The sequence below is a fragment of the Cyanistes caeruleus genome, chromosome 4 (assembly GCF_971803275.1).
Source record: "Cyanistes caeruleus chromosome 4, bCyaCae1.hap1.1, whole genome shotgun sequence".
Lineage (NCBI taxonomy): Eukaryota > Metazoa > Chordata > Aves > Passeriformes > Paridae > Cyanistes > Cyanistes caeruleus.
Window position 1 is genome coordinate 57301753 of NC_141704.1, and position 27824 is coordinate 57329576.

A 27824-nucleotide genomic window follows, 5' to 3' on the forward strand; every position below is an offset into this window, starting at 1 on the left:
TTTCGAGGAATGGAGCCTGGCATTAAACTTCAGATGTGCCTGTTGCTATGGATGTTTGGGGAGCTGGCTCATGGCTGAACCTGGTCACCATCACCACACCTGCTCACCTTACTTGGCTACTGGGGAAGTGTGCCCTTCCTGGCAAGATCCTGTGCCCATCAGTCATGCTGTCATCTGATCTTCCCATTTGTCACTGGATTTTGCTGCCCCATCTCTCGGCTGAATGACACAGGGTAATAACAATAGGCTGTGGAATTTATAGAATAGAAAAAAGCCAGATACTCACACAGTGAAGGAATCAGGGGGAGCCGAGACTCTCCTCAGGTCAGCAGACTGCACTTTATGGATACTATAGGGCAGCAGGAAATGAGTGGCCGGGAGAAAAACAGCACATGGTGAGGACAGACAAGGAAAAAAGGTGAGAGAGAGAGAGAGAAGAAGCGGAAGAGAAGAAAGAAAGAGAAAGACACACAACATTTAAACAGAAACAAAAGGAATGTGTCACATAAAAGTTGAATGAAGGGACATGCAGAGCTCTGAGTTCACACCAGGAAGCCAAGAGCAACTGAAGACATGCAAATGGAGAAAATCACTGCTATGTGCCACACAGGAGCTTTCTAACGACACAAGTGAGGACCAGTGACAAGCTGGCACATAAGTGTACAAGGAAGACAAGGGACCCCCAAATTTCTTCCACAGGCACTGAAAAATTTCAAAGCAACAGACTTGGAAGCAGGTCCAGAAATGCAAACAAACATTGAAGCTGAGATCCAGATGGATGGAATTGTCTCCAAGGGCTGACCATCTCTAATTACTGTTTAAGAAAAAAATACTCTTACTGAAGATTTTGTATCCACAATGACAAGTTGCTGTTTCCATTCCTCTTTCTCATACCTTAGGAAAACTTGTATTTTATACGTAGTGACTTACAATATTAATTCGCCTGCTTTATATTAAGTGTTTTTATTCAAATTATCCCTTTCTATTTCTTGAACGTATCAAATACGTTTTATCTAAAAGCTCTTCCCTCTTCTTTCTCTTCCATTACACAGGATGCTCTTCCTCAATCCAAACTAAAAGTCAGTGAGAGCAAAATACATTTTGCAATTCAGAAAGTGTTCATTAACTGAAACTTACTGGGGAGTATACTATGCAGGAGTTTCTAATCAGAAAATTATTCCTGGAAAAGCTCAACCACAGTTTGTCTTCTTATTCCCCATAATGTTTGGTATAGCTCACAGCCACATTCTTGGCTTGGTCACAGAAAACCAAGCTATGTGTTGTCTCTTTCACATGCTATGGTGATCAATAGTGGAGAACAGGAATGAGAACTTAGCCAACAAGTGTTCAAAAGAGAACAAAAAAAAACACCCACAGAGGATTGGGACAAAAAAAAAAAAATACAGAAACAGTGTAAAGCTTCTTCAATTAAGTCTTTTTCTACTCAACCCCACTTCTTATCTGGCAACAATATCAAAGCTGGCAATATAACAACTCTGCATTTCTGTGACCAAGATAATTTTCAAATTGCTTTCCTAGTAAGGAGCTCAAGAAGGGCCGTCTAGTAATTAAGGACAGCTCCAACCCTACTGACTTATCTCACACATCTAACATTCAGATGATAGTCATAAAAAAACCTCTTAATCTATCATGTTCAATCTAATACAAGGCTTTCTGGGAGATTCCAACAGAGCAAGGAGTTATATCCTAGAGATCAGGTTAAGAAAAATAAATAAGCATATTTAATTACAAATTTCTTCACTTGTGCAATACTACCAATTAGCATCATATTGAACAAACTCCTTACAACACTAATATGCTTCCTAGATTTTAACCTTTAACAAGTCATTTACTTTTTATCACATTAGAAGATTCAAGACCTCTCTCCTTCCTTTTCAACACCTCAGAGTGAAGTACATACACAGATATATATATAGAAATAGATGTAAATATATACACACAGTTTCTGATATGTGAAGCTGCGACTACAGTTCCTGACAGATCATTTGCATTTTCCCAAGACACAGATCTGCAGAAAAATACCTCAGCCAAATCAAAGGACTCTGACAGCAATTTAGTGTACCATGGCACATTTAAATCAAGCTAAACCATGAAGAATATCCCCTTGACAATTGGCATATACTATCTGTATTTCCCTACCACAGTTTAAATTCAGATCTAAAAATCCATACCTAACCATGCTAATTATTGGTTTGAAATACCATGAATTCTTTTTTAAAATTTGCATTAGCCTCCTTCAGAGTAGAAAAAGATGTCCCAGTATTGCTCTTTGTTTTAGTCTAGCTTTCACTAATGATTGAGGAATGAGGAGTTGTGAAATTGGGATTTGCTGTCTATAGGTAAGAATCTTCTATTCTCTGCTCAAGAAAGATGAGTACACCTTATGTATTTTCCAGGCAAATAGAAATTGCACATTAGAGAAACAGGCTTCTACTGCAACTTAAGGCATTAGTCACAGTAAGAGAACAGAGAGCTAAATTAAACAGGAACATGTTGGAAGTAACCAGGGTGGCTTTGATTACATTAATAGATTGACAGGGGATGACAAAAAACTCTTAAGGGCTGGAGTCCAAGTTTAAAGTAAAGGAGTATTTTTCTCTAGATATACAGCTGTAAGGCACACAACTTTTAAGACAGCTGGAGAGAAAAGGTGTGCCTAACATCTTGTCCTTTTTTTCCCATTATATGAGTTAGTCTATTGAAAGGTATTACATCTCTTTACAGAACCTGCCTCACCATTACAATTGCAACAGAAAAATTCCCCACCCATTTCCACTGAAATATCAAAGCCTCGGTTTGAATTAAATGTGGATCCTTAATATGTTTAGGCCATTAGTTCAGTATCTATGGATAAGGGACAGACTGTTTTGCTTCACATTTAGAATCCTTGATGAAAACCAGCCAAGTCCCTTGTATCACTCATTTTAGCAGCAATAAAGACCTATACAAGGATTACAAAAATACCCTCTAAAAAATAATCTAAATTATTCTATTGGATGGTCATTTCCATAGGTCAAAATTTGACTATTTAGGTTTCTTTTCATTAAAATATATCTACAGTATTATATTACATTATATATTACAGCTTGTAAAGAAAGCTTAATCATGAAAAGGAATGTGTATTTCGCTTCACTATCTACTAGTTTCTAATCTTCTTAGCTTCTCTCTAGTCATATTTACAATAGTCATTTCTCGTTTGAGTTTCTATACTGGAGAAGTATTTCCTACAAAGTACAAACAGTTCTTTCAGGACATTCAAATCTTTCTCCATAAACTCTGCCAGGCAGCATGTGCTCACAACAGAGACTGAAATATGTCCTGATTAGCTCTTGATTGTGGCAATTTCTTACGGGGTCTTCAGTGCAGCTTAAAAAGCAGATCAATAAAGCTGAGAAACTGAATCAAAAAAACTTCAAGGGCAAATGGCATACATATGCAGAACCATCAGAAGCCAGGGGCACACTGCCAAGCCTGCAGAAATCTCTCTAAATAAAGAAATACATAACAGAAAAATACAACACCAGTCTAAAAGCAAGACAGGAGTAACTCAGAAGATAAAGAGTAAAAGAAAGTCAGATAAGTATTTACAAAAGAGTGAAAAGGGACTTCAGAATATGTGATTTTTTTTTAAAATTTATTTTTCAAACGCACTGCAAGTCCAGTACATGCAAAATCCATGACGGAATATGCTGCCCCACACGGGCCTCCCGCCGTTAGGACATGCACATATGCAACTCACTCATTCAGCAAAGGCATAGACGTTCTCCTCTTGCTTTTCTGCACCATGTTGGCTTGGTTCCTTAAGGAGATCCGGATGAGGGAGGGAGCCAACCGACAGGGTTCGCCATCCACTTGCATGGGGATAGACTTGTACGTCAAAAGCGTCACCTCCCGGCACTGGTGCAACCTCTCTCCGTGACCACCCACCTGGAGAGCAGCCTGCAAAAAACAAACAAACCAAAACCACAAACAAACACCACACCAAGCAGGGAAAAGAAAAGATACCTCAGAACAGAGATAGCTGAGGCAATTAACAAACCCAAAATGCCACTTTGCTGACAGCATTCATTACACAGTGAGCCACACCTAAGCTATCCTAAAAGAGCACAATAAAAGCATTTTCACCCCAAAACTGCAAAGCAATACTTAAAATTTCCTAAAGAGGAGTAATGAGCAACAAGCAGATATCTAGCCACATGCATTATAGGATTCATCATCTATATATACACACGTGCATACACAAATTAATAATTGTGTTCATTCTTGAAGTTTTCAATTTGTTTTGGTTGGTTTGTTTTTACAATAACAGTAATGCTAATAATTATTTGCTCTTTAAAACAACATCCTTAATTAGATACATCTGCAAGGCAGAAAAATTATTTCCCCTTCCTGAACAGAATAGTCCTTAAAGTGAATTAGATAAATTTTAATTTTTTATTATGAAAGCTTACACATCAAGTCAACCTCAACATTAGACAGGCTGAAAAGAGCAAGCAGAAGAACCTAGCTAAAACAATTAAAAAGCATGTCTAAGAATTCATTTCAAAGAAATTAAGCAAGGAAGACAATGAGCAGATCCTTCAGTTTCTAGACAGACATGTTTGGGCAGAAATGTAGTTTTTTTAATGAATATTACTATTATGTGACAATTAACTCTCATCTCTCAGATGCAGAAAAAATTTCTCATATTACTGCAATGCTTTCAGACAATAGCCTAAACACAAGTCAAGGCCTGTGCACTTAAAATTATGGATCAATTGACAGTATGATCAGTAATGTATTAATGCTTTTTATAAAGTTTTTTCCCTTGGTTTCGCAGACCCACTTAGGTACAACAAGCACATTTGAGAGACATACAAGGCAAGTTTGGATTGTATCAATACAGTCTAGGGTTACAATCGTTCTTCAGCATCTCAACCAAAGTACACCTGTAGACCTGCAGTTGTCAACTAGGCTTTCTTTAAGGAGAAACTGCAGCTCAAAGGCCCTACTTAAATTCAACCCCAAGTGAAATTGTTGGCAGATTTTGAGATCTGTCTAGACACTTCTATTGACTAGAACTGTGTTTGTGGCAAACACAAAAAAAACCAAAACTCTTCTGACTGGAAACTGTCAGTTTCTACATGTTAAAGAGAATTTTGACAGCATTTTCAAAAACATGCCCTAAACTCTTCACATTTATTCCACCAGATCTACTAGGCTAGTACTGTGTCCAGTTCTGGTCCCTCAGTTCAGGAAGGATGTTGAGACGCCTGAGCGCATCCAGAGGAGGCAACGAGGCTGGTGAGGGGCTGGGAACACAAACCCTGTGAGGAATGGCTGAGGGAGCTGGGGTTGTTTAGCCTGGAGAAAAGGAGACTCAGAGGTGACCTTATCACACTCTACAACCTCTTGAGAGGTGGCTGTAGGCAGGTGGGGTCAGTCTCTTTCTCCAGGCAGCAACAGATAGAACAAGAGGACACAGTCTCAAGGTGCACCAAGGGAAATATAGTTTGGATATTAGGAAATTTTTTTTTACAGAAAGGGTGATAAAGTCTAGGAATGGTCTGCCTGGGGAGGTGATGGAGACACCATCTCTGGATGTGTTTACAAAAAGACTGGATGGGGCATTCAGTGCCATGGTTTAGCTGAGGTGTTAGGGCTAGGTTTGTCTTGATGATCTGAATGTCTCTTCCAACCCAGTCATTCTGCAAAATGGACCCATCAGAAAAAAAAAAAAAAAAAAAAAAAAGAAATCAAAGAAAAAGAAAAAAGGGCAGGAAAGTATCCTTAACACAGACAAACTTACTTTTAAAGGAGAGACTGACCAAGACTGCCTTTTGCTTAATTTGAAGATTAGATTTGCTTGAGTTTCTCTTTGAGGAGACAAATACCCATTATTGTGGGCATTTACTGAAAGTGATACAGACTGAGGGCAGGTCACACAACAAGACAGTTCAGCTAAAACAGGCTTATCCATCTATGTTTTAAACTAGCTTACATGAGACAGCAATGACAAAGGCCTGTGGGTATGGAGCTATGTGTGAGCTATAAAAACTTGCCAGGAAGTCCAGTTATGGGCCTTTTGCTGGCCACACTAAGTCCAAGCTGCAGTGCCTTAGGTAGCATGGGGATAATTGTCAGCTCTGGCTTCATTTAACCACCCCCTGAAGACACTGTCACAGTGTTTGACCACTGTCACAGCAGGACACAAACAGGTATTTACAGAGAAATTGCTTTTATAGTAGCTCAGTTTTAGTTCACTTTAAGGACAGCATTGAAAGAAAATGCACTGACAAATTAAAATCATTGGCTGAATTTCCTTTTCCTAGCAGAATAAAGAGAAGAGATATAATTCAGAAAAGAATACTAATAAAATTTTCCACAGCCATTTCTGAAGTACCTCAAGATTTTTGGTGAGCGTATGGAAACTGTATGTGCATAAAACTTTATATAATATTTCACATTTATATACCAGCTATACCTAAAAATAGACTTTAATGCCATAGATTGAAATATACAAGAGTTAAAAAGAAAAGCGTGTGTTTATTTGATCATAGAGCATGCCCACAGCAAAATCATGAATTCATGCTCTTATCATACTGTAATAATCTTGCCATTTGACTTTGTAGCATTGCATATGCAAATCAGCCAAGTAATACTTTTTATTATTAAATAACATTAAATAGCATTTCTCTTAAAATAACAATTGGACCCTGCCATTTAACAGCAGAGCATGCTTTGGCCGTATCTGACTATGGGGAAACACATTTGCTCTTCAGTAACAGGGAATATTTTGCACTCTGCAGTGCTGCCCATGGAGTTCACCCGGCCTGGCAGCACCCCCATGTACTCACCAGCGAGGCCATGGTGAACCCGATGACTTCAATGTAGCCATCGTCATGACGCTGGGGCTCAAAGTCTCTGTGATCACCAGGGTTCCCCCAAGGCATTGTGCCAGCACAGTACCTACAGAGAGAGGTTTGGAGAGTGAGCCAGAGAAAGCAGCCTGCCCTGATGGGTCCTGACTAGTAGCCTTTTGGCCTGCTCTTTTTTCTCCCAAGCTGATACAACACTCTCAGATATATTCACCATAAACTTTATCAGGTTCCTCTCTGAGAGGAAAATGGGGAAACACTAGGAAATAGGTCATAGAGCAGCAGTGCTCTTTCCTCCCTATTTGCTTTGATTCCTGCTGGTGAGCTGTTGTGCCATAAAGCTGTTTTGGCCCTCTTTCCTCTCTCCCTGCTAGCTCAGCGGTTCTAACAGCATAAGGAATGCAAAATGCTGCATAGCTTGCGGAGGCTGGAAGACATAAGAAGCAGGAACAGATACAGCTGTGGCATCTCTCTTTTCCACCATCAAAGAATAGATGTGAAAGTGATCTCAAAGTGATAGAGGTGGGAACTTTGGAGAGGTAACAGCAAGTAGAAGTTTTCAGTGCAGGACTCAAAAGATGAAGTGTTTGGGACTGCCTGTGGAGCAAAGTAGGAGGTTGTCTAAAGCAATGGTCTCCAAAGTGGGGCATGCAAGAAAAATCCACAACTGACAAGACAAGTAGAGTGCATGAAGAAAAAAATTATTTTTACCTTCAATAAGAAAGCAAACATTAAAATAAGTGTTTGTCTCATCTTTATGACATTAGTTCTTAATTCATATTTGTGTATGCTTTATATTGCTTGTAATACTAGTATAAAGGTACATGTATATGATTTATAAATATATTGGGGTGGTGCTTAAAAGCTTTTTACTGATAGAAATGTACAATCAAATTAAGTTTGGAGACTACTGTCCTAGAGAGCCGGAGATTAACGACTTTTGATAATTCAGTTATATTTTCATTATATGTTTTTATATTTTTATTAAGGACACCTTGTAACATGTTAAAAACTATGACTTCTTTCAGCAGTCTCATTCCTTTACTGGTAAAATATTTATCCTTCCCCTCTCTCCATTTCTGTCCCCTCCTGCCCCTTTCCTCTTTTTCACACTTTGATTCTAATTAAGCAAAAGACCATGTATCTGTCTCTTACTAACTTGTTTGCAGGTTAGATGTACAGCTTTTCAAAGTTCGTTTGTTAAGCATTTCTACTGTCTTAGGATATTCAACTTTTTAAAGAACAGTTTTGCTGCACCCTAAACTCTGATGCCATTCTGCATAAATCATTAACAGCATTATAAGCAGCCAGCTCTCAATAAGGTAGCCCAGAACCAAAATGCTTCCTGCACATTCACCCAGCCTAGGACAACTAGTAGGTGCCTTTTGAAAACTATTGTTATTTTTCTTGTATAACATCAAAAGCCTGTCTTGAGCTTACCTGGGTATGTTTAAAAACACTATACACTGGAACTTCAGCTCCTGGATCTTTGGAGTCAGGTCTGTACCATCACACTACAAAGCCAAAGTGACAGAGCACAGAGAAATTGCTGAATGGAGCCACAGACAAGAGAAGTGTTGCTGCTTTGTAGCAACTTTCCCAAGACTTTCCTTGGAAATGTCATGCTCAAAACTGAAAAGTAACAGAGCCATTAAACTCTCACCTCACTCTCTCTCCAAACTTCCACCCCCTTCCCACAATACTATGACACAATTTCTTATACCTACCACAACTTTAACATGCTTGGATAAATCTCTTGAGCTTCTTTGCAGAAAGTCTGTAAAGGCCGCCTGCAACAGAAGTAAGTGCAGGAATTAGCAACACTTCCCCTCTTTTTTTCTCCCAAGTTCTTATCCCTCCACAGGGCTAATTACCAAAATGACATCCTTTGGCTAAACTTACTCTCCCAGAAAATGTGACTTGATTTTATTGTTCTAAATTGTGATACTTCTTCTTTTTGGAGCTTAACTGAAAAAAAGTCCTTGGACACGCAAGTGCAATGGTATCCTGGACCATTAAGCACAAAGTCTTGCTCACACATTTGTTTCCATGTTTAAGGCACATGGGTACAGTGAGTGTCATCATCCAGAAATACATTATATGTCATTTATTATCAAACTGATGTTTGCTCTTAATGGCTTCAGAATAAAGTGTTGTTCATTTGCCTCTTGAATGCACAAGTGGGTATTTATATGTGTATATTCACCCATCATTAATTACTCCAAAGATCAAATTTGTGCCTGTTTTATGATCCTACATCCGAGACTGTTCCTCACAGCTACAAAATACAGGCCAAAACTTTGGGAATTCTTCTAGGAAAGTCAGTATCAATGCAGTTCCTAAACCCTGAGAGAAGCGGAGCAGTGCCTTGAGAAGCTTATGAGCCAGAAGCAGAGGGACCAAGATATGACCAGGACTGTGTCAAAGGTGTGGTACTTTTCTCATCTGCTCAGCTCTGTACAACAGTACCACAGGCTCTTTTCTACAGACACCTGTGTGTGGCACTGCCAGAAACAGCACGTGTGCACTTGAAGTTGTAACAGGCAAAATGAACTGGCATGAGCTCCTGATGTGAGCAAGTGAGGAGGAAGGTAATTAAGAAGACATTCAAGCAACTAAGTTAACATCATTCTGTAAGACAAATCTGTACTTACCCCTGCATAAAACATTTTATTTCTAAATCGGCTGTTGAATTTCTCTGGATTTGCTTCTGTGAAAGGATGAAAAATAAAAATATGAACACTCTAATAAAACAAGTAGACTTCATTATACCTTCACATTCCCTGCCAGCACTACAGTGCTTTCAGTGTATCACTCATCGAAAATATTAACATTAAAATGTTTTCCATGTGTGAGTCCCCCATCTGTGCCTTTCTCTGCTATCAGATTTCAAACATTCATATTGAAACCTTCCCTTTTCTCATAGAGAGTGGAAATAGAGGGCAACAGGAGCAAAGAGGTAACAAGAATTCAATCAGTTAATTCAACACCTCTCAGATTATTCATCTTATGATCCCTCAATAGAATTTGTAAAACTTCTGTTTCTAACAATGGAGAACAAATCTATAAGAATTATTAGAAATTTATGAAACAATAACCCATGCTTTGAACCAGGAGTAAAGCATTAACAAATTGTAAGACTAAACAGCCCCTAAATTCTGATGTGTTAAAGAGTTACTAAGGAATAGACATTTCTACCCAAAGATCTCTGCAGGAAAAAAAAAATTAGTTACTCTAAAACCTATTTAGAAAGTCATTTAATTTTGATTAGGCTCCAAGCAATGGAGAATTTTAAGTCTAGTAGTAATGTACATCAAATGGTTAATTATTCTCATGGTTAATGTAAATGTGGCCATTTCCAATCTTGAAATTTTCAGTCTTCAACAGCCAGCTGCTAAATCTTGTTATGCTTCTCTGTCAGATTAAAGAGCCTTCAACTATCAGATATCTTCTCCTTGAGTAAATACATATAGGCAGTGATTAAATAGCCTCTGAACCTTCTTTCCAATAAGTTAAATGGAATTCCCTTTATCTCCCAATATAAGGCACATTTCCCAGAATACAGCTCATTCTTGAGCCTTCTTGGAAACTGCTTTCCTTTTGTGGCACCTAGAGATTCCAGAAGCAGCCCTTCTGACCCTGTACTCAGTGCCAACTACTCATGCTGGTTCATTGATGCTTTAGTGAAAACATCAAACTACCAAGGCAGTCCTTCTGGCTAAAGCATCACATTAGTGTGGACACATCCAAATTACCTCTCAAATGACCACTTAAAACAATACTTCTAGTTCTCTTGAAAGAGAACTGCATCTCACAAAATAAGGCTCCATTTTGTAAGAATGAGCTGCTTGAGGTTTCTTATCTGCTTGTTGGCTCAGTTAATATATCTGCTGCTATGTCACAGGTGATTCAAGCTCAGTCAGGGCCACTTCTACTTCAAACAATTAATTTAATTTCATAAGTCAATCTCATCTCACATATTGAGCTCACAGCTCTTTTCAAAGAGTCTCAACATCCCATGCTAAGCAGCAGAAGGCTTCTGAAGGCTTGGTGCCTGCACTGCACATTCTCTCATGTGAATATCCCCAATGGTTTCAGAAAGCAGACACCACAGCACTGGACCTTACATGGATCTAATGACAAATACTCCCTCAACCTACTGGTCCTACTTCTGCCAACACAGATGAGCACGGGTAGGGAGGAAGGACTCTGTGATTTTAATATAGAGCCTTAAGTTGATTAGAGTGTAACTTTGATTGTAGAAGTAAATTATTGAGTGCATATCCAAGGCTCACTCCATCCTCACCATTCCTAAACCATCAAGGAAGTAGAAATAGAATGTATTCAACTCTCTGTGTGCAGTGGCGGGTTTTGTGCAAACGAGCAGTCCTGCACAGCTGAGGGACCAAACAGCACGTCAGCAGGGATAAAGTAAATTGCATCTTCCATGCTCTACCAAAGCATAAGGATACCAATGGAGGAAGCTGGAAAGAGCCACTACCCAAAACACTTCCTAAAGAAGCAGAGCTAAATGCATTAGCCTTGGATCCAGCCCTCAAGTCTCAATCTGATTAGTCACAAGAAAAGTGTAGAGGTTGCCATGGAAAAGGCCACATTAATATGTAGGATCCTCTGAGACACTGCAATCACTGCTTATTCTAAATATAACAGCTGACCAATCTCTACTGCATAAAGTGTCCTGCTAGGCTGAGAGTCCTTATCAATTTATCTTATTTTGGTTTGCAGGCATGTTATTCATTTGTTTTAATACTATATGTGATTAAATTGTTCCACATAAGCAAATGCATACAGCCACTTACCTCAAGAGCACAAATGCTATAGCTACCAAAGTACTTTACATTTTGCTACTGCTGCTAAGAATTTCTCTGGATTGTCGTAAGTGCTAAATAAGATCATAATCTGCTCTGCTTTGCTTAATTCAGTGAGCCAGGGATACTTCGGGCTGGAAGGAGCCTTTAAGGTCCACCTAGTCCAACCCCCTGCAATAGGCAGGGACATCTTCACCTAGATCAGATTGCTCAGAGCTTCATTCCACCCAATTCTGAACATTTCCAGGGATGGGGCATCTACCACCTCTCTGGGAAACCTGTGCCAATGTTTTATCACCCTCATTGTTAAAGACTTCTTCCTCACATCTAGTCCAAATTTACACTCATTTTGCTTAAAACCAATATCCATTGTCCTATTGAAACAGGACCTATTTTTCTTATAAATCCCCTTCAAGTATTGAAAGGCTATAATAAGTGCTCCCAGGAACCTTTTCTTCCCCAGGAAAATTCCACATGAAAAAGAATACAACCCACACATCAGCAACACCTCCAAGGCCATAAACTTTCCTCCTGTAAAATACATAGAATTCATTTCATATATTTTAGCATTTGAGACGACAAGGATGACACCAGCAGTGCAGACATGTGCTGCAAGAAACTCTCCTGGCCGTGCATACTCAGACACACAGCTTGCTCTGCCAAGTGCTTTTTCACCCATGTAAATTTTTAAAACACTGGCATGTCTGGAATAACATTCATTCTTTATAGGGCTCCATAACTTCATTATTAAGTAATGCCTCCATTAAATGAGAAAGTAGCCATGCATTTAATCTATACAGTATATTCACAGTCACATTAGCAATGCAGAGTGATATGCACTCATAAAAAAATGCATACAGCTGTCATAATTTCATTCCTGTGCCCTTTTGTGGCCCCTCATTATTATTCCTAAAGCTTGAAGCAGTCTTAAACATCATAAAATATGCATTAGCTCATTCCATCATGTATCCTGCTCTTTATTTAGCTTGGCATTAAAGTGCTATCTTTTCATCTTGAAACGACACCCTAATAGTATGACAGTGAATTTAAGGAAGGCTGTGCTTCAGAAAAAATACCTGTGCAAGAAGCTGGAATGCCCAAAAGCCAAAGGCAGACACTTGGACAAGGTTTGTTTCTACAAGCACACCTGCCTAAACCATATAAATAGAACCATTCATATCAGTGCAAAGCTGTCCATATCAGCCCTGTCACAGGTCAGTCTGTACAGGGTGTCATAACTGCCACAGGCAAGGAGAAGCACAAGGTGCCACAACTGCTCAAATTCCTGACATTAAACCTCTTAACTTGCAGAGAGACAGTCTGGGTCTGTACCAAGTCCAGGGACATTATGGTATACTGATCCATAGGTAACAGCTGTTCAGCTTGAAAGCACAGTTATATTCCTGCCACTTCCAGTCTCATGCTTCCAGCCCAGTCTCATGGCTCCTCTCTTGCCTCCATTTCCACACTCACACCTGACTCCTTCGCAAGTCACCTATCATTTCCTTTGCAAGATCTAATACTTTGGAACCTCTAAAGTACATTACAGTCTTCTTAGTAATTTTTTTTCACTTCTTAATCATGAAGTCCTTTGGAAACTCATGATACAATCACTTTTCTTTTTGTATGTATCTTAAGGTTTTATGTTCCAGCTTTACTTCTGAATGATAAGAGCAAGATGTTAAATCCAAATCTATTTAAAGTTAAATCTATTTCTAATTAAGAAAGTAACTGCCCATCCACAAGGCTAAGGAAATAAAAAGTTCCTATTACCTCTGGATTCATGGAACTCCAGCGTAACATGGGCATCAAATCCAAGACTGAAGTAATTATTGAAGACATTGAGGGGAAGCTGTAATTAGATAGTAAAAAGAGACATAAAAACAACATGAATGGCACATTTCTCCACACGCCAGGGTTTAACTATTTAAACTTGGCTCATCATGAAAACCTACTAAGAACAAAGTGGAACATATCAGGGAAATGTAAGCAGAAGGTTGCCCTGAAGGTTAGTAATGGCTTGTGGAAAATGATCAGATCCAAGAGCCCAAAGAACACAAATAGACCTCTAGTGCTTTATGATCGTATACGTGTCTTTGTTAACACATCAAAGGGTTCCTTATGTTGTCATTTAGATTTCCCATAAGGCTGCACCACTTAACGTATCACCAACACAAAGGTTTTCAAAGATTTTGCTGGCTCTTCAAACTCAGCATGGCAAATGAAACTCCAGCTGTGTTCTTCTCGCTTCATATATAACCAGGAGCAATCCAAGTCCCAGAGAAGAAGCCCTAATCCTACTGAGGATGCATGAGGCAGGCAAGCATACATCTGGCCTCTTCATTGTTTCACACATCCAGCAGGGCTGTAGAGAGGCAACTGTAACATCCAGTAGATAAACTGGAAATTATAACTGAGAAGAGGAAAATGGTTCACAGAATAGGGAGGGTTTTAAATTTTGTAGTATTTTCAGCATCTCCATTCCAAATGATACATTACTATGTGATTCCCTCACAAAAATTTTCCGATTCTTCAGCTACCAAGATACACTAGTAGATATTACAGGGAGATCCACATATGAAGAAGTTAAATACAAAAGTACACTACACCTTCCTGTAAAGCAGGAAACAGCTGGTACCCATTAGAAAAATCCTAAGGAATAAAATTTTACATTCTGCTTTTAGATTTGTCTAATTGGGGAATGGATAACAGAGGCAGGGTTTCTTTTCCTGCAACTAGAGAAAAACAACCATGACCTTTCTGATAAAATTCCAGGGATTTTTTTCCAGGATTGAATCTTTGACATAAATGTTCATTGCCAGGGATGTTTCAAACAAATAAATGCCTTTCACACAACTCTAGAATCACTGACACGTGAAAAGAATCAAAGGGAGAGATGCAAATAGAAAATTAAAAAGTTGCAGAACTCCCCACCCACACTGCTTCAAGTGTAACCCAGAGTGGTTCATAAGCATTCTATAGTTCCCATGGGAAAAAGCAGGCTCTAACCTTACGTGCCCCATCCTCCAGCTCATCCTGAGGCAAATCAGGGTTGCGCTCAACCTGAAGATTCCAGCGGTCCAGCTGGACAATGGTCCCATCTTCTACATGGCACAGGATCTTCGACACCGGCTCATCTGTGTAACCCTGACAGCAGAGTGACCAGAGTATCAGCCATGGATGGTGAAAACAAATCAAGTTACTCACCAACCACCTGACAGACTTTCCTCCTTTCCCAACATGCCTGAGACCCTCGATAAACTTTTGAACAAGCATTTTAACAAGCTACTATTGAGGTGCACAAGTCTAGGGCAGGCAAGGTAAGGCAATTCTAATCATATTTGCCTTTCCTGGAATAAATCCAGTGCTGTAGTAAGGGATAAACAAAGAGAAGCTTTAAATTATGCCTAAATTAGAAGTCTGTTTACTGTTCTTATTACTTGGCCTGAAATACCATATACATCTATGTATACTTTTATTGCAACATCATTAGTAATTCAAAATCTCAGACTGCAAATTGAAGCAAACTGTTCACCAGAGTGAAGCAGACTTTAGACACAGCCCTGCCTGCTATTTTAGCCAAAAGGAAGTTCCACCCCACACATCTAAACATGAGCAGCAAGCTGAGAACCCCCATGTAAGGGTACCCCAGCCAGTCCTTACCCCACCCCAGTTGAGGGTGCGGGCAAGGTCATTTCCAGTGCCAAGTGGAAGGACAGCCACAGGAGGTGGGGGGCTGAGTTGCAGCTCATCGAGGATGGACAGGATCCAGCCCACCTATAAAAAGGGAAATTAAGAGGACTGTCAGGAATATTAAAGGGAAAAAGACATACTTTGATCATATCATATTCTTTTTCACAGAGAAGATCAAGTAAAAGAAATTTAAAAATGAATGAAGAATAATATGGACAATTCAGGGTAAATTTATTTTTTAAATTACCATTATGTTGAAAGAAACTCAATCTTTGACAAACATCTATGAAAGAAAATGAGACACATTAAGACAGCATGGTGTCTCAGAACAAATCCTGCCAAGCATGAACTTGCTCACAAGTCTCCCTTTCCCAGAGACCTGACTGCTGAATTATTTCACTCAGTACAAGGCATTATATCTATAGATATACAGTATACAGATACACATACACATCTACACATACATATCCAATAAAATAATAAAATACTAGACTAAGAGACAGACTAAGGTTCAGGGTTGGAGGCTTTGGATTAGAACAATGAATTTGTCTCTTTTCTATCCTAAGCTATTAGCTATTTCAGAGAGTATCTCTTCTATCTTTCTTCTGGACTACATAAATCTTACAAATAGAAATCCAGCCAGAAGGAACAAATTACTGTAAATTAGTTTGTTTTCATTAAATAGTAATTTTCAAAGGGGAGAAAGAATTGTTGCTAAAGATGTTATCGAACTTTTGGTGACTGAAATTCTTGTGCAGAAACAAAGGAACCTTTCTTAAACAACTTCTCACTTAAAAAAAAAAAAAAGTGAAGAACATGTGCTGAATTTTTAGATAAAGAATTAATAAAAATTAACAGAAGATTTTTTTCCTGTTGCCAGTTTTCAAAGATGCAGTTTCTACTGCAAATGTAGACTGCAAATCATGACTACAGCTGGACTAAATTTGTCTTGCCCCAACTAATATTACTGTGGTTTCAAATATACTCTCAATCCAAACCAGGATAGCACTGGAGCTTCACAAAAGGCACCCAGCATAACATGGCCATCAGGAAAAATAGCTGGAGTTTGAAGGGCTGCAGAGGCATGGCCTGATAAATACAGAAACCACCACACTATTTACTATTCTGTGGGTTTTCTTTCTCCAAGTATCTTTAAAAATAAATTTAATTTTTCACAAATGGCATTTATCAGACAGCTATTTATCATAACCAATTGTCCAATTATTAAAGCATTCATCTGGGATGAGATCCCCTATTTGATTTCATTCTCTGACAACAGCCATCTCAAGTACTTACAGCTCTCATGACCTTGGATGTCACCAAAATTATTGAGGTCTTTTAAAGGGATTTTCAGAGGTAAGTAATCCTCTCTCTTTCAAAATATCTATACTTCTTCACTGATAACAGGAGACAGAATAAAAAGTCAAGATAACATCAGTAGGGCCAGGATTTCTTAAAGAAGTTGGTCATTGTCATTGCCACTGACTTAATCCACACGTCTGTACTTCAGCATCCACTGCTACAGGTAACATCACAATATCCACCACTTTGTAAATAATTTTAGCTGATGAACAGAAACTTCAAATTACTAATTTATAAGCACAACATTGCTATTTAACTTGAGGTCACTCCTAAACCTTGTACATTAGTTGCACAATCCAGAATGGCACAGGCTACCATTTCCCAAATGGTAAACAGAAAGCTCCTGACTGCTCTGAAAGCAAAGCTTTCCACTTCTGCCCCAGGAAGTAACAGCAAGCAGTGACAATGGAAAAGTTACAATAAGTTCTGATTCACCTCAATAATGAGAGGTAACATCTGGTCTCATTGCATATTCATTAAGTCCATTTCAGCCAGATTTTTCATTTCTGGATGTAACGGCTTTGGGAATAACTGGATATTAATTTGTTTCAAACTGAGCAGCAGCAAAGGTAACAGTGGAGTGCTGCTCATACTAATGAGAAGGTGCTGCCACCTCTCGCTCGCACAGTTCAGCAAAGGGAAGCAGGATGGTCCGACTCAATGTAGTTACATTCTTTTCTCTTTTAGTATCATCATGATTAAGTTTTTTCTTTCTTCCTCAGATAGGAAAGAAAACAGATGGAAACACTTTTTTCAGCTGATGCCTCCTCCTGCTAAAGGACTGCCTTTCATGTTTCTTAAGAAAAGCTCATCATTCAGTAGTAGTCATGTCTTACTTTCCCATGTACTAGTAATGCAGTACTCTTATCACTGATTCATTTTTTCAGTCTTGCAGGGGAAGCATTGATATTAATAACCTTGCTGCTGGGTTTTTAAAAGAACCCACAGAAGCTAAAAAATTCCCCCAGAAATTCAAGCAGAGATGAATTAAGAGAGGGGATTCAGCTGCCTACAAAATAAACCAACTGCCTTTCCATGCCCTAAATACCTACATAGATATGCTCTGTCCAATCACTGCTATTTGTGAATAGTAAAGCATTTTCCCTTACCATATTTACTGTTGAAATTGCCATCACATCCATGTTGGGGAACTGAGCCCCTTAGAAATTAAAGGTAAGTTTTTCAACTGCATGTAGCACTCAGTGGCATAGACTGAGATTTAAAATATTTTCAAGTACTGTAAAAAGAATGCAGTTATAATGACTCCATTACTACTCATGACCTTTAGACCCTGAGCTGCAGAGTTTTTCTCCAAATGAAGGTGCCCAAATCCTTTAAAGGTTTGACCCCATTCACTTACCCAAGAACACAGAAACTCTGTCATAAAGAAAAGTACTGAACCTGGATCTGCCAGGATCTAGCAAGAGGAAGCAGAAATTAAGATTTAATGGCTGACAGACCTTCTAGAGCCTCAGATATAATGTAAATAAGTGAGAGGAGACCAGCAAAATTAGTCTTTCTCTCTTTTAAGCTGTACAAAATCTTTATGCATAAAGGGAAGACAGCTTTGGACATGAGAATCTGCCCCATATCTACACAGGCCAAGCCACACAGAAAATTGAAAAACAAATATTAGATTTCACAAGTACAAGGTGTGTTATCTTTCAGTGCCTCTGCAGGCAGTGTGAGGTGGGAAACCTTCCACCATGAGGAGTCTAATTACTTGGCCAAAGACCATCGGACTGCCAGGTCCCTGCCACCTACCGTCCCGTCCCCACCGCATGCCAGGATCCTCAGGTTTGGCACCTTTCTGTACAGCTCCAGCCTGCCCAGAGAGGGAAAGGGGGGGAAAAAAAGGGGAAACATGTAAGAAGAGTAATGCAGACATTTTTAATGCATTTTTCTGAGTGACAGTGTAACCACCACATACTGCATTTTCAAATATTCATTACTAAGAATATGAGTGGAGGTGGAAATGTAAAACCAATAGGATGTGAAATGGGGCCTTCCTCCATGTTAGGCAGCACCTCCTGACAAGTGTTTGATCAGATTAGCATCTCCCCAGATTTTCATATTCCCTCTAGGGAGGTCAAAATCTTTCCTTTTTCTCTTACCCTAAAGCAAAAAAATTTAAACACTGAGGTTTTAAAACAATATTTAATGTTCTTCATCGTGATTTGTTGAGCTACCATCTCAGTCTTGTATAATGTGACAGCTTCTTCAACTAGTGACTGCATTTTAACACCACAGAAGGCAAGAATATGTAATAGAGTTCCTTCTCTGCATATGTGATCTAAATATCAACAGGAGAGACCAAAAAAAGCACCCACTGAAGTCCTGCTCCTTCAGTCACACCCTTCAGAAAGCCATAATGAAATATTTTCTGATGAAGGGGGGGACATTCACATGTAGAGGGCTGAGTGGACCTAACTCTCCTTTTCCCCATTATACAGCTCTGAAAAATGTATGTCTAACTTAAAGCTTCTAAACATTATGAGAGAACAGCAGTGCAGGTGTTTCTGCAGGAAAGTAATAAGCTTGGGTGCCTTGAATAGGAAACACTTAGACTGTTCTTCTACAGGCAAGTATTTGCTTTTGCATTATTACTGTAAAATATTTACAAATACATACAAAGCATACTTACAAAATGTGAAAGTAGTTCTGGGCAGAGGGTTAAGTAAAGCCGATATCCCCATGACCATAGAAGGATGGTTCTCAGCCCTTGGCAGCAAGAATTAGCCATTTAAAGAGAGGTACTCTCTCCCTTGGCTTGCACTTCAACACCTGGCTAAGCTGAGTTAGTTACTCAGAGAGCAGGGACAGTTGCACAGTGCTGTTGTGTGTCAGTCTGGAGGCAGCCTCACCCCATTAGAATGCTCATTCATTAGGGAATGGTCAGGCATTGGGATCCCAAGCAAGCCTTGGAGCCATCTGGACCTGGCTCTGTCTGGACATGGGGGCAGCTCCTGACCTCACAAAAGCCCTCACTGCAACCATTCCTCTTGCTACCAAAACCTGGATATGTTAACCTCACACAGTCACTAATCCAGCCAAACTAGATCTTCTCTGTTTTCCTGACCAGATCAGAAATAGGGTGCACAGCAATGAAGGCTCCAGTACTTACGCATCTCTTGGCCCTTCCTGAGAGAGATCAAAGACCTGGCGTGGATTCAAATACCACATAAACATTTGGAGAACCTTGGTGCCCTGGCAAGGGAGAAAAATCAAAGGCAGGGAAGTTATGAGCAGTTTAATGATTATTGGAAATAACAGTGTGCATTATTCACTATATTTCAACTGCTGTTCTTTTTTTCTGTGCTTTATAAAGCAAACATAAAACAAGAAGATGAACTAGAAAGTGGCATAGCAAATGACTGTTCTGTAAAATAACAATCCAGGACAAGGTGCACATGCAGGCATATAGACCAATTCCAACAACACAGATCACTAATGATCCATAGGAACAGGCATTTGGGGTTCATCTCCCACAGCAACCTGTTCTCCTGCTTCTCACCACCTGCAACAAGAAGAAACCTCTGTTATCCCACCTCACCCTCAGCTATTCATGACAGAATGAAGCTGAACAAGATTGGAGCCAAAGTCCCCATCACATTGAGCACTGTGCTGCCCAATGTCCAAGCAATGGCAGTATTCTGGCCTCTGCCATCACCACGATAATCATTCATAATTGTATCCTCTACCATCTAATGAAGTCAAGGACTTTGTACAGCTGTCCTAATGGTCCCTCACTTGGTGCAGTGGGGCCAGCCCATCACCTAAAAGTATAATTTCTGTTTTCTTGAACTCTGGGGTTCATATTCCCACTCAAATTCCTTCCTTCACATTCTGCCCAGACACAAAGTGACAGGATCTCTTACTAGCAGCAGAGAGCTAAGAACTCTATGGGCTGAGCTTGCACTCTAATTTAAAGAATGCCTTTCAGACATGGCCTGAGGGTACACATCGGAAGTTTTCCATAGCTCTCCCTTCCTAGGGATGGCTCTTCTGCCTGACAGCTTCCCTGAAGAACCAAGAATTGCAGTCAAAGTACCTAGGGAAAGTTATAAGAAGAGAGAAAATAAATGTGATATTTGCCGTAAATATTCTTCCAGTCTCAGCTGTGTGCAGTTCATAGAACTCTTGAACCAGAGGGAGATACAGGACTTCACGGTTTTCACTTCCAAATATCTCCTCCAATCTGTGTAAATATTTAGCATCTACAACAACATCCTATTGCAAGGAGTTTTTCACTGAACTACAGACTGTGAGAAGAACCAGCTTTTTCCTTTTGTTTTCAATCAGTCTAAACAGTTCAATTTTGTATCCTCCCTAATTCTAACAGAGGAGAAAATGAGCAGTGTCTATACTACTCCCCATGCTCTATAGGCCTCTGTTGTATCTTACACCAATCTTTTCTATTACAAGGCCCTGTTTTTCAAAAGGCACTCAATATCGAGATTCTTCAGTATTCAGAAAGTGGCAGAACCAGGAAAATATTCACTTGGGTAAGTATTCTTTCCAAGAATCTTAAGGAAGAAGTCTGCTGCATTTTAGTCACTGAAACTCGGTCTCCATGGTACAGTAAAAGACCACTAATGATTTTTTTAGGTGCCATAGGAATATGCCATTTCAAATTCCATCATTTCAACAGCCTTTCCTAGCAAAGCTTAGTTTTTGCACTAAATCTAAAGCTTCACTGGAAACCTAAATTTTCTGTGGCAAGATGAAATCTTCTGAAAACCTCCAAACGATGATTTTAGATTCCTTTCAAGAATCTGAAGATAGGAGTACAACCACTCAAATACTCAAACATCCATTCCATCCAACACTACTGAAGTAGAAAGGCCATTCCACAGCAAGGACCTCTACTTGAGGAAGGTCTTCAGGCTTCTTCAGGCATGGAGCCCATTCTATCTGACTGGCCAAGAAATAGTGTCATTTGCAGAAACCCTGATGTTAAACTTAAATGTTGCAATCCAGACTCAGCTGATACTCTTACCTGATTCCCTCCACTTTTTGGATTGACAAAAACCAGCAGTGGCTTCATGAGTGGAGAGGAGATAGGCTTTATCACAAAAGGCCGGCCTTTGTTATCCTGAGAAACAAAGGCAAGAAACAGCTTTAATACAAGTGATGTATGTTTCTTTGGCATAGCACACAGAGAAGACCCAACCTAGTTCTGCCAAAACTACCCCAGGTACTGGAAATAGTATAGCCATGTCAATGTGGTGCCCAGCCAAGAGTAATTTATCCAGCTGAGATAACAAAATAAAATAGGAGGGGGAAAATATAATTTCAGGGTAGCACACAACTATTTCAAAATTCTTTCGAGATTATTTCTGACCTATTCCCTGCAATTATTCACACAACACAAATACTGTGTCAGGTGCAGTGTTATTTCTAATACAGATTGTTTTTCCAAGGGAAAACAGAATGGGATAAGTTACTTATTCCATTAATTTCATCTAACAGACAAGTTGCATAAGCACTTATTTGCAAATAATCTGCTTTCAAATTCTTGCCCTTGCTGCCTTTCCAGCTTTGAACAAATGCCACAGATCCAACATGACACATCAGTGAGAAAACTTCTTGCCTCCCTACTCCCTAGCCCCTGCAGGACACCCGAGAGCCCCATAATGAGGGCACTGTCCTGGGCTCTAACAGACAGAGATTTCATTTTCTGGGATCTCCAGAGGTCTTTCATGTCTTTCCATCTTTCAGGTCTGCAGTTCTCCTACCATGCAATAAAGGACTTGTGTCTGAGAGCCTTGGCTATGCAGGTGAGTCCACCTCCATCTCTCCCATGAGGCTGTTTGTCTATATAATTAATCCACTAGAAAGGATCTGGAAACAAGGTCTTCTATAAGACACATGGTAAATAAACCAATAGATCAATAAACTGTTTTCTCTCTCTGTGGTCCAATTTTAATACGAGATCCCCTGAAGAAGACATTCTAAAATGGATGACATCCGGACCACAGCCTTGCATCAGTGCACTCACCATGGATTTCACAACCTCAGTTTCACACACTGTCCTGCTTAGTGGAAAAAAGGGTGTGAGCTGTTTCTTACATACCAAGGGAATACTCTTTCATTAGGGTGCTGGTCCTTCTGGAGTCTGGTACATTGTTTCTTGAAAAAAATCAACCCAGAAAATAAAACTTTTCATACAAGTTTTGTCTCTTCTAACAACAAATTCAATATCACGGAATTTCCCAGGGGAAAAAATACATTAAACACTTCAGTGAAAAAAAGGAAAAAAAAACACCTAAAAACTTTTAAGTCTGTGTTTAGACATTTAAACAAAAGGAGCGTGATTTCCAAAGCACTTGAATACCTACTTCATTTCCTCTTTTGCTGGTTTTTCTTTTAAAGGACGTTCTCTTCTTTCGTCTTGTTGAAGTCTTTAAGGAGTTCTACATCAAAAGAAAAAAGAATACATGAAAAGCAAAACAAAATTTAGAAGACAGGCCCAGACAGAGCCCCTTACGAAGCTCTTCCATGCATGTCCACTTGGAGAATGATAAGAGTATCTGGCACATGCTCGAGATTTAAATTACATGCGCTGCATGCTTTACACTTCCACACCACCGTTTATGGAGAAAGCCACACACGGAGACCAGACTGGTGCTTTGGAACTGGAAACTTTCCCACGCTGTGAGGGGGGAAAAAAGATCAGATGCTCCCATAGACTCACATAACACCACATGTTGTACCTGCCAACCCTCCCAATAGGGGTAGGAGACGCCCGTTTCCCCTTCGGGGCTCCAGTCTCCTGCCCAATCAGGCTCGTCTCCTGGTATGGAGACCACCTGCATAAAGATGTAATAAAAAAACATGATAAATAAGATATTTTTCATGTTTTTTTGTTTGCTTTTTTTTTTTTTTTTTAAGGAAAGAAAACAACAAGTTTTAGCTCTGGCAACCATTATGACTCAACATAACGTAGGCCACCATGGCATATGATGCTGGCACTGTAGAGTCAGTTCTAGCCTAGCAAGAAACTTGTGTAATCATCTGCTAAGGAACAAACTGAATTGTTAATTTTTAAGGATTTAAGTAAAGAAGGTGTTTGTGGGGTGTTTTTTGTTGTGTTTTAAAATAACAGCATCGCTTAGCTACATAGAAAAAGCAATGTACCGGTGCTTGTATTTTTGCAAAACCTATTAAAATAGAACCTATGTCAAGGCTGTTCTCCAGAAAGATGACAATCTGCTCAGTGACACTGAGTAAAAAGGTCTTCTGGTGTGATAAGACCAGTCCAAAAAAGGGGAATTTTATTATATTTTTTTATTTCTTTTAATTCACTAATTGAAGTTATACCTGCAGGAAACCCTAACCATTTCCATAATTTAAATTTTGTCTTATGGGAAGTACTCAAAATATTTTTGCAGTATTTCAACTTCTAGTCTAACCCATCACCAGGAAACAAAGTAGCATGAGGCATTAGAAGAAAGTTCATTAATTATTTTTTTTCCCCTGGACATAAGAGAGAAAGCAAGATTCACTCAGCTCATCTGAAAGTTCATTTCTGTCCTGACCTTGATCAGAAGTGTACCACTAATAAAAGCCAACAAGCAGAGATCATCAAATCTATAAAAAATGATGTTTATTCTTAATCCTGCTCACTGTCCAAAAGCAACAGGAATAGCTACTAAGTTTTGTTTATTACACATCAACCACTTTCAGAATTTCAAGACTTGAGAATGACTCACCATAACACGAGTTAATGCTTCCACATCCCTGAGAAGAAAAACTAATAGCTATCTAACTGAAATACCTAAAGGCATTGTCCTCTATCACATAGACAAGAGAAGCCTGCCATAGAGCACAGGGTCCCAAGCTCTCAGCATTCCTGGAGAAGGAAACAGTCATGCCTAATTGCTTACTGAAAATACTGAAGACAAGATAGCTCTGTAGAGCAATTTCACAAATTTGCCCTTTTAGACCATATTTTGAGAAACCACCTAAAAAAGTGTGCACAGGTTCACAATCTTCCCTACTCTGATACAAAGTGATCCTGAAAGCATGATAAACCATAAAGCCTGCACTGACTACCAAGTGCATCAGCAATCCCATCTGCAAGGTCTTGCATTGCCCTACCTCAGTAGTTACACTGACTGCAGGCAAAAGTCTTAACGTCACCAGAAAGTTATGGGGGCATTACATTCAAAGCTGCCTCCCCTGGTGGCCTTAGCCCAGTTCCTCAGGCATTCTCTGAAGGATTCTCCCTGGACTGGGGCAAAACACAGGTCAGAGAGAGGAGATCTAGTGTATCCATGCTCTTGTTAGCAGTGTGATGAAAGTTCACATGCATATCAAGGGTAAAGACAATTCAGTAAAACCTTATAATTATATAAAATAAATAAATAATTAAATAATTATTTAATAAAACCTAATTATAACAGAATAGTTTAAAGAATGCTTAAAAATAGTTGTCATTAAATCTCACTATAATATACCTAACAGTGGGGTGGGAAAATGCATACAGGTATATTAAAGAAACACTTTAAGGCTAAGCCTCCATTCATGATTATAACCATTTTAATTTCCATACTCAAAAAGGCACTAAATGCTGCATCTCAACAATGTTATTTCATCTCCTCTTTTTTTTTTTTTTTATTTCTTTAAACATGCCTACACCTATGGTGTTAACAGTACCTAAAGCTTTGCTACAGTGAATGCATCCATGTCTCCCTAGCAGATGAACAGCAAAAAGCCACTAAGACATACACAGGGTTTCTTTGCAAACATGCAGAAGAGTAACAGCCAAAGAGTATCAGCAGTCTTTGCACACTGAAGTGAAGAAATGCATACATAATACCTTGTTCACAGAACAAATAGAGAGTATTTTGTAAATATATGTTTTTCAACAAGGTACCTAATAGCAAAGCATACCTTTAAAGGGGCACCATAAGTAAATCCTAACTTCCCTCTAGAGAGGAAAACTCTGTTTTGTGGATGTCAGTTTGTCCATCTTCAAAAAGAGATTTTTCATATTATTGAATGGTCAGTATAGCTCTCAGAAAGCTTAGACAGATGAATTGGAGTCCTTCTTCTGTGGTGGTAGATGGTGTAAAAGCCATGGACTATCTCAGACAAATCCAATGAAACCTTTTAACCTTTACAACATTTCATCCTCAGTTTTCAAAGGCTTTTAGTGCACTGATTTTCAAATTACTTAAACAATGAACAGCATCTGGGAAGGTCAATCTTGACCATCTTCTGGTTGTTCACTATCAGACAAGCCAGCTCCACTCAGCAATTGAGGAAATAAAGAAATAAGCCCAGAAATGTAAGTATTCCGTAGAACTAGTTCACAGTCCTCAGAGAAGAAAACACCAAGTTTACTCACCTTGAACAGAAAAACAGGAATTTTACAATTACTGCCTTTGTCTTCCCAAACAGAAGACAGATTAAATCCTTAAATCCATCAGTCAGATCCTCTTTATCATCCACTTTTTTCCCACAACACAAGCATATAGCAACTCCACTGCCAGAGCTAACACCACTTTGGCCACCAAACCTCACCTATAACAAAATTTCACCAGTCAACAAGGGTGACCTGCTTCACAAACTAGGAAATGGAATTGTTTTGAATCCCAGAAAAACAAAGCTGGTATCAAAGCACTGGTAACAATACAGAAATACTGGAAATCAGTAGAAAAACTACAGAAGTGGCTCACATTACAGATAACATGGAAGAGGTATTGGGAGTTTTCCACTCATGTAACAGGGTCATTACACAGAGGGCTACCACCAATTCCAAAACTGTTTGAACCATTCTGAATATTCTTCATCTTGTCATCAGTTGCTTACAAGAAGCAAAAGCTCCCCATTTAGACCATAAGTTGTCACTTAATTTTTTTCTTAACCAATTATTCTATGATTCTTTTCTAGCAGAACATTGTTGGTTACAAGACACAGAGTGCAGTCTTTGTGCAAGCCTAATATTTGAAAGGTGGTGACCCAGGTTATACAAAATAAGCATGGAAAACCATATTTGTGGCAATCAAAAAATAAGAAATTATAAAACAGGGCAAGGTTTTGCTACAAAATGCCATCTTATTTACTTAAAAGAAACCACAAGCAAACAGGATGCAGGCACCACTAAAATCAATTTTATATGAGCAGGGAATTCAGTTCAGGAGTTGTCTGTGACCAATGTAAGTAGTTAATTAGAGCTGAGGAAATATTTTATACCCAAAAAGCTTCTAGCCATATTTATTCTGACTGTGGAATATGGGAAAAACAGATTGTTGGTTACACATTCATTTTTTTAATGTGAAATTACAAAGATTTGTAAATATTGTGTTTGTACTTTCTGGACCAAGTGATGTGAATATTTCATAGTGTTTACCAAACATTTCTATACACTGAAGAGGGTCATAACACATAGAAGTAGAGCTGGCCAGAAACAGCAGGAGATTAAAAATATTTCCTGAGAAAACAGTAAATAAGAAAACAAGACTTCTGCCAAAAATCCTGCCAGAAGACACATCCAAAAGATACATCACTATTTTCTAAAGTAATAAGGATGCATTTCCCATAACTCAAATAGGTACTATTGGGAAGCTTCGTGAAAATGCACCCATTGTCTGTGTTAAATACAATTTTGATCTACTTAATGCTTCAGCTACTCAAGATAAGGTTTTGCATGCTACTGACCATGAATTTTAAGGACTAGAGATGTGATGGCAAGTTAATAATGAAGTACTTTCTCTGTGCTCATGAATCAGGTGCACAAAGCTAACAGATACTTTATTTTAGTTTAATATTTTAAGTTGTTATTTAGAAGATTTTTTCCCATAAATTATAATTACCTAGATTAGGTATCTTCTTTAATCTGAAGATTTCCAAAAAAAAAAAAAAAAAAAAAAAAAAAGTCAAGACAGAAAATCCTCTACAAATATTGTAAGAAAGGTACCCTGCTCAAATCAAAAGAAAATTACATATCAGGGTTTGTTTGTTTTGTTTTTTTGGTTTTTGGTGGGGTTTTTTGTGGCTTTTTTTTCTGTTCTACTAAAAATTAAAATAAAAATTAAAATGATTGAAGAAAAGC

The 27824-nt window shown here is 38.9% G+C and overlaps 1 protein-coding gene and 1 long non-coding RNA gene across 14 annotated transcripts in view; one reads left to right on the forward strand and one right to left on the reverse strand.

Moving 5' to 3' along the window:
• The window catches only part of DGKI (diacylglycerol kinase iota), a 199970-nt gene that overhangs the window by 73993 nt on the left and 98153 nt on the right, over positions 1-27824 (reverse strand). For 5 of the 12 annotated variants that reach the window (XR_015285660.1, XM_086884904.1, XM_086884903.1 and 2 more), the window contains exons 9-22: positions 23479-23574; positions 23104-23178; positions 21762-21857; positions 19887-19969; positions 18527-18587; positions 15371-15484; positions 14717-14854; positions 13481-13559; positions 9533-9588; positions 8606-8668; positions 8319-8392; positions 6858-6969; positions 3761-3960; positions 287-349 (exon numbers count right to left, since the gene is read on the reverse strand). Coding sequence is in view for 11 of the 12 variants with exons in the window: in XM_086884904.1 (XP_086741030.1) it covers positions 287-349; positions 3761-3960; positions 6858-6969; positions 8319-8392; positions 8606-8668; positions 9533-9588; positions 13481-13559; positions 14717-14854; positions 15371-15484; positions 18527-18587; positions 19887-19969; positions 21762-21857; positions 23104-23178; positions 23479-23574 (1310 nt within the window). In the remaining variant the exon portion in view is untranslated. The remainder of the gene's footprint in view (positions 1-286; positions 350-3760; positions 3961-6857; positions 6970-8318; positions 8393-8605; positions 8669-9532; positions 9589-13480; positions 13560-14716; positions 14855-15370; positions 15485-18526; positions 18588-19886; positions 19970-21761; positions 21858-23103; positions 23179-23478; positions 23575-27824) is intronic. The other 7 variants (XM_086884902.1, XM_086884909.1, XM_086884910.1 and 4 more) reach the window with 3 other exon arrangements.
• On the forward strand, positions 13860-18559 carry LOC147653665 (uncharacterized). 2 transcript variants are annotated; one of them, XR_015285661.1, is made up of 4 exons: positions 13860-14026; positions 14738-15027; positions 16808-16925; positions 18431-18559. It is a non-coding gene; the product is annotated as an uncharacterized LOC147653665 (long non-coding RNA). The 2 variants fall into 2 exon arrangements; XR_015285662.1 differs by lacking the exon at positions 16808-16925 and having other exon boundaries at positions 13867-14026.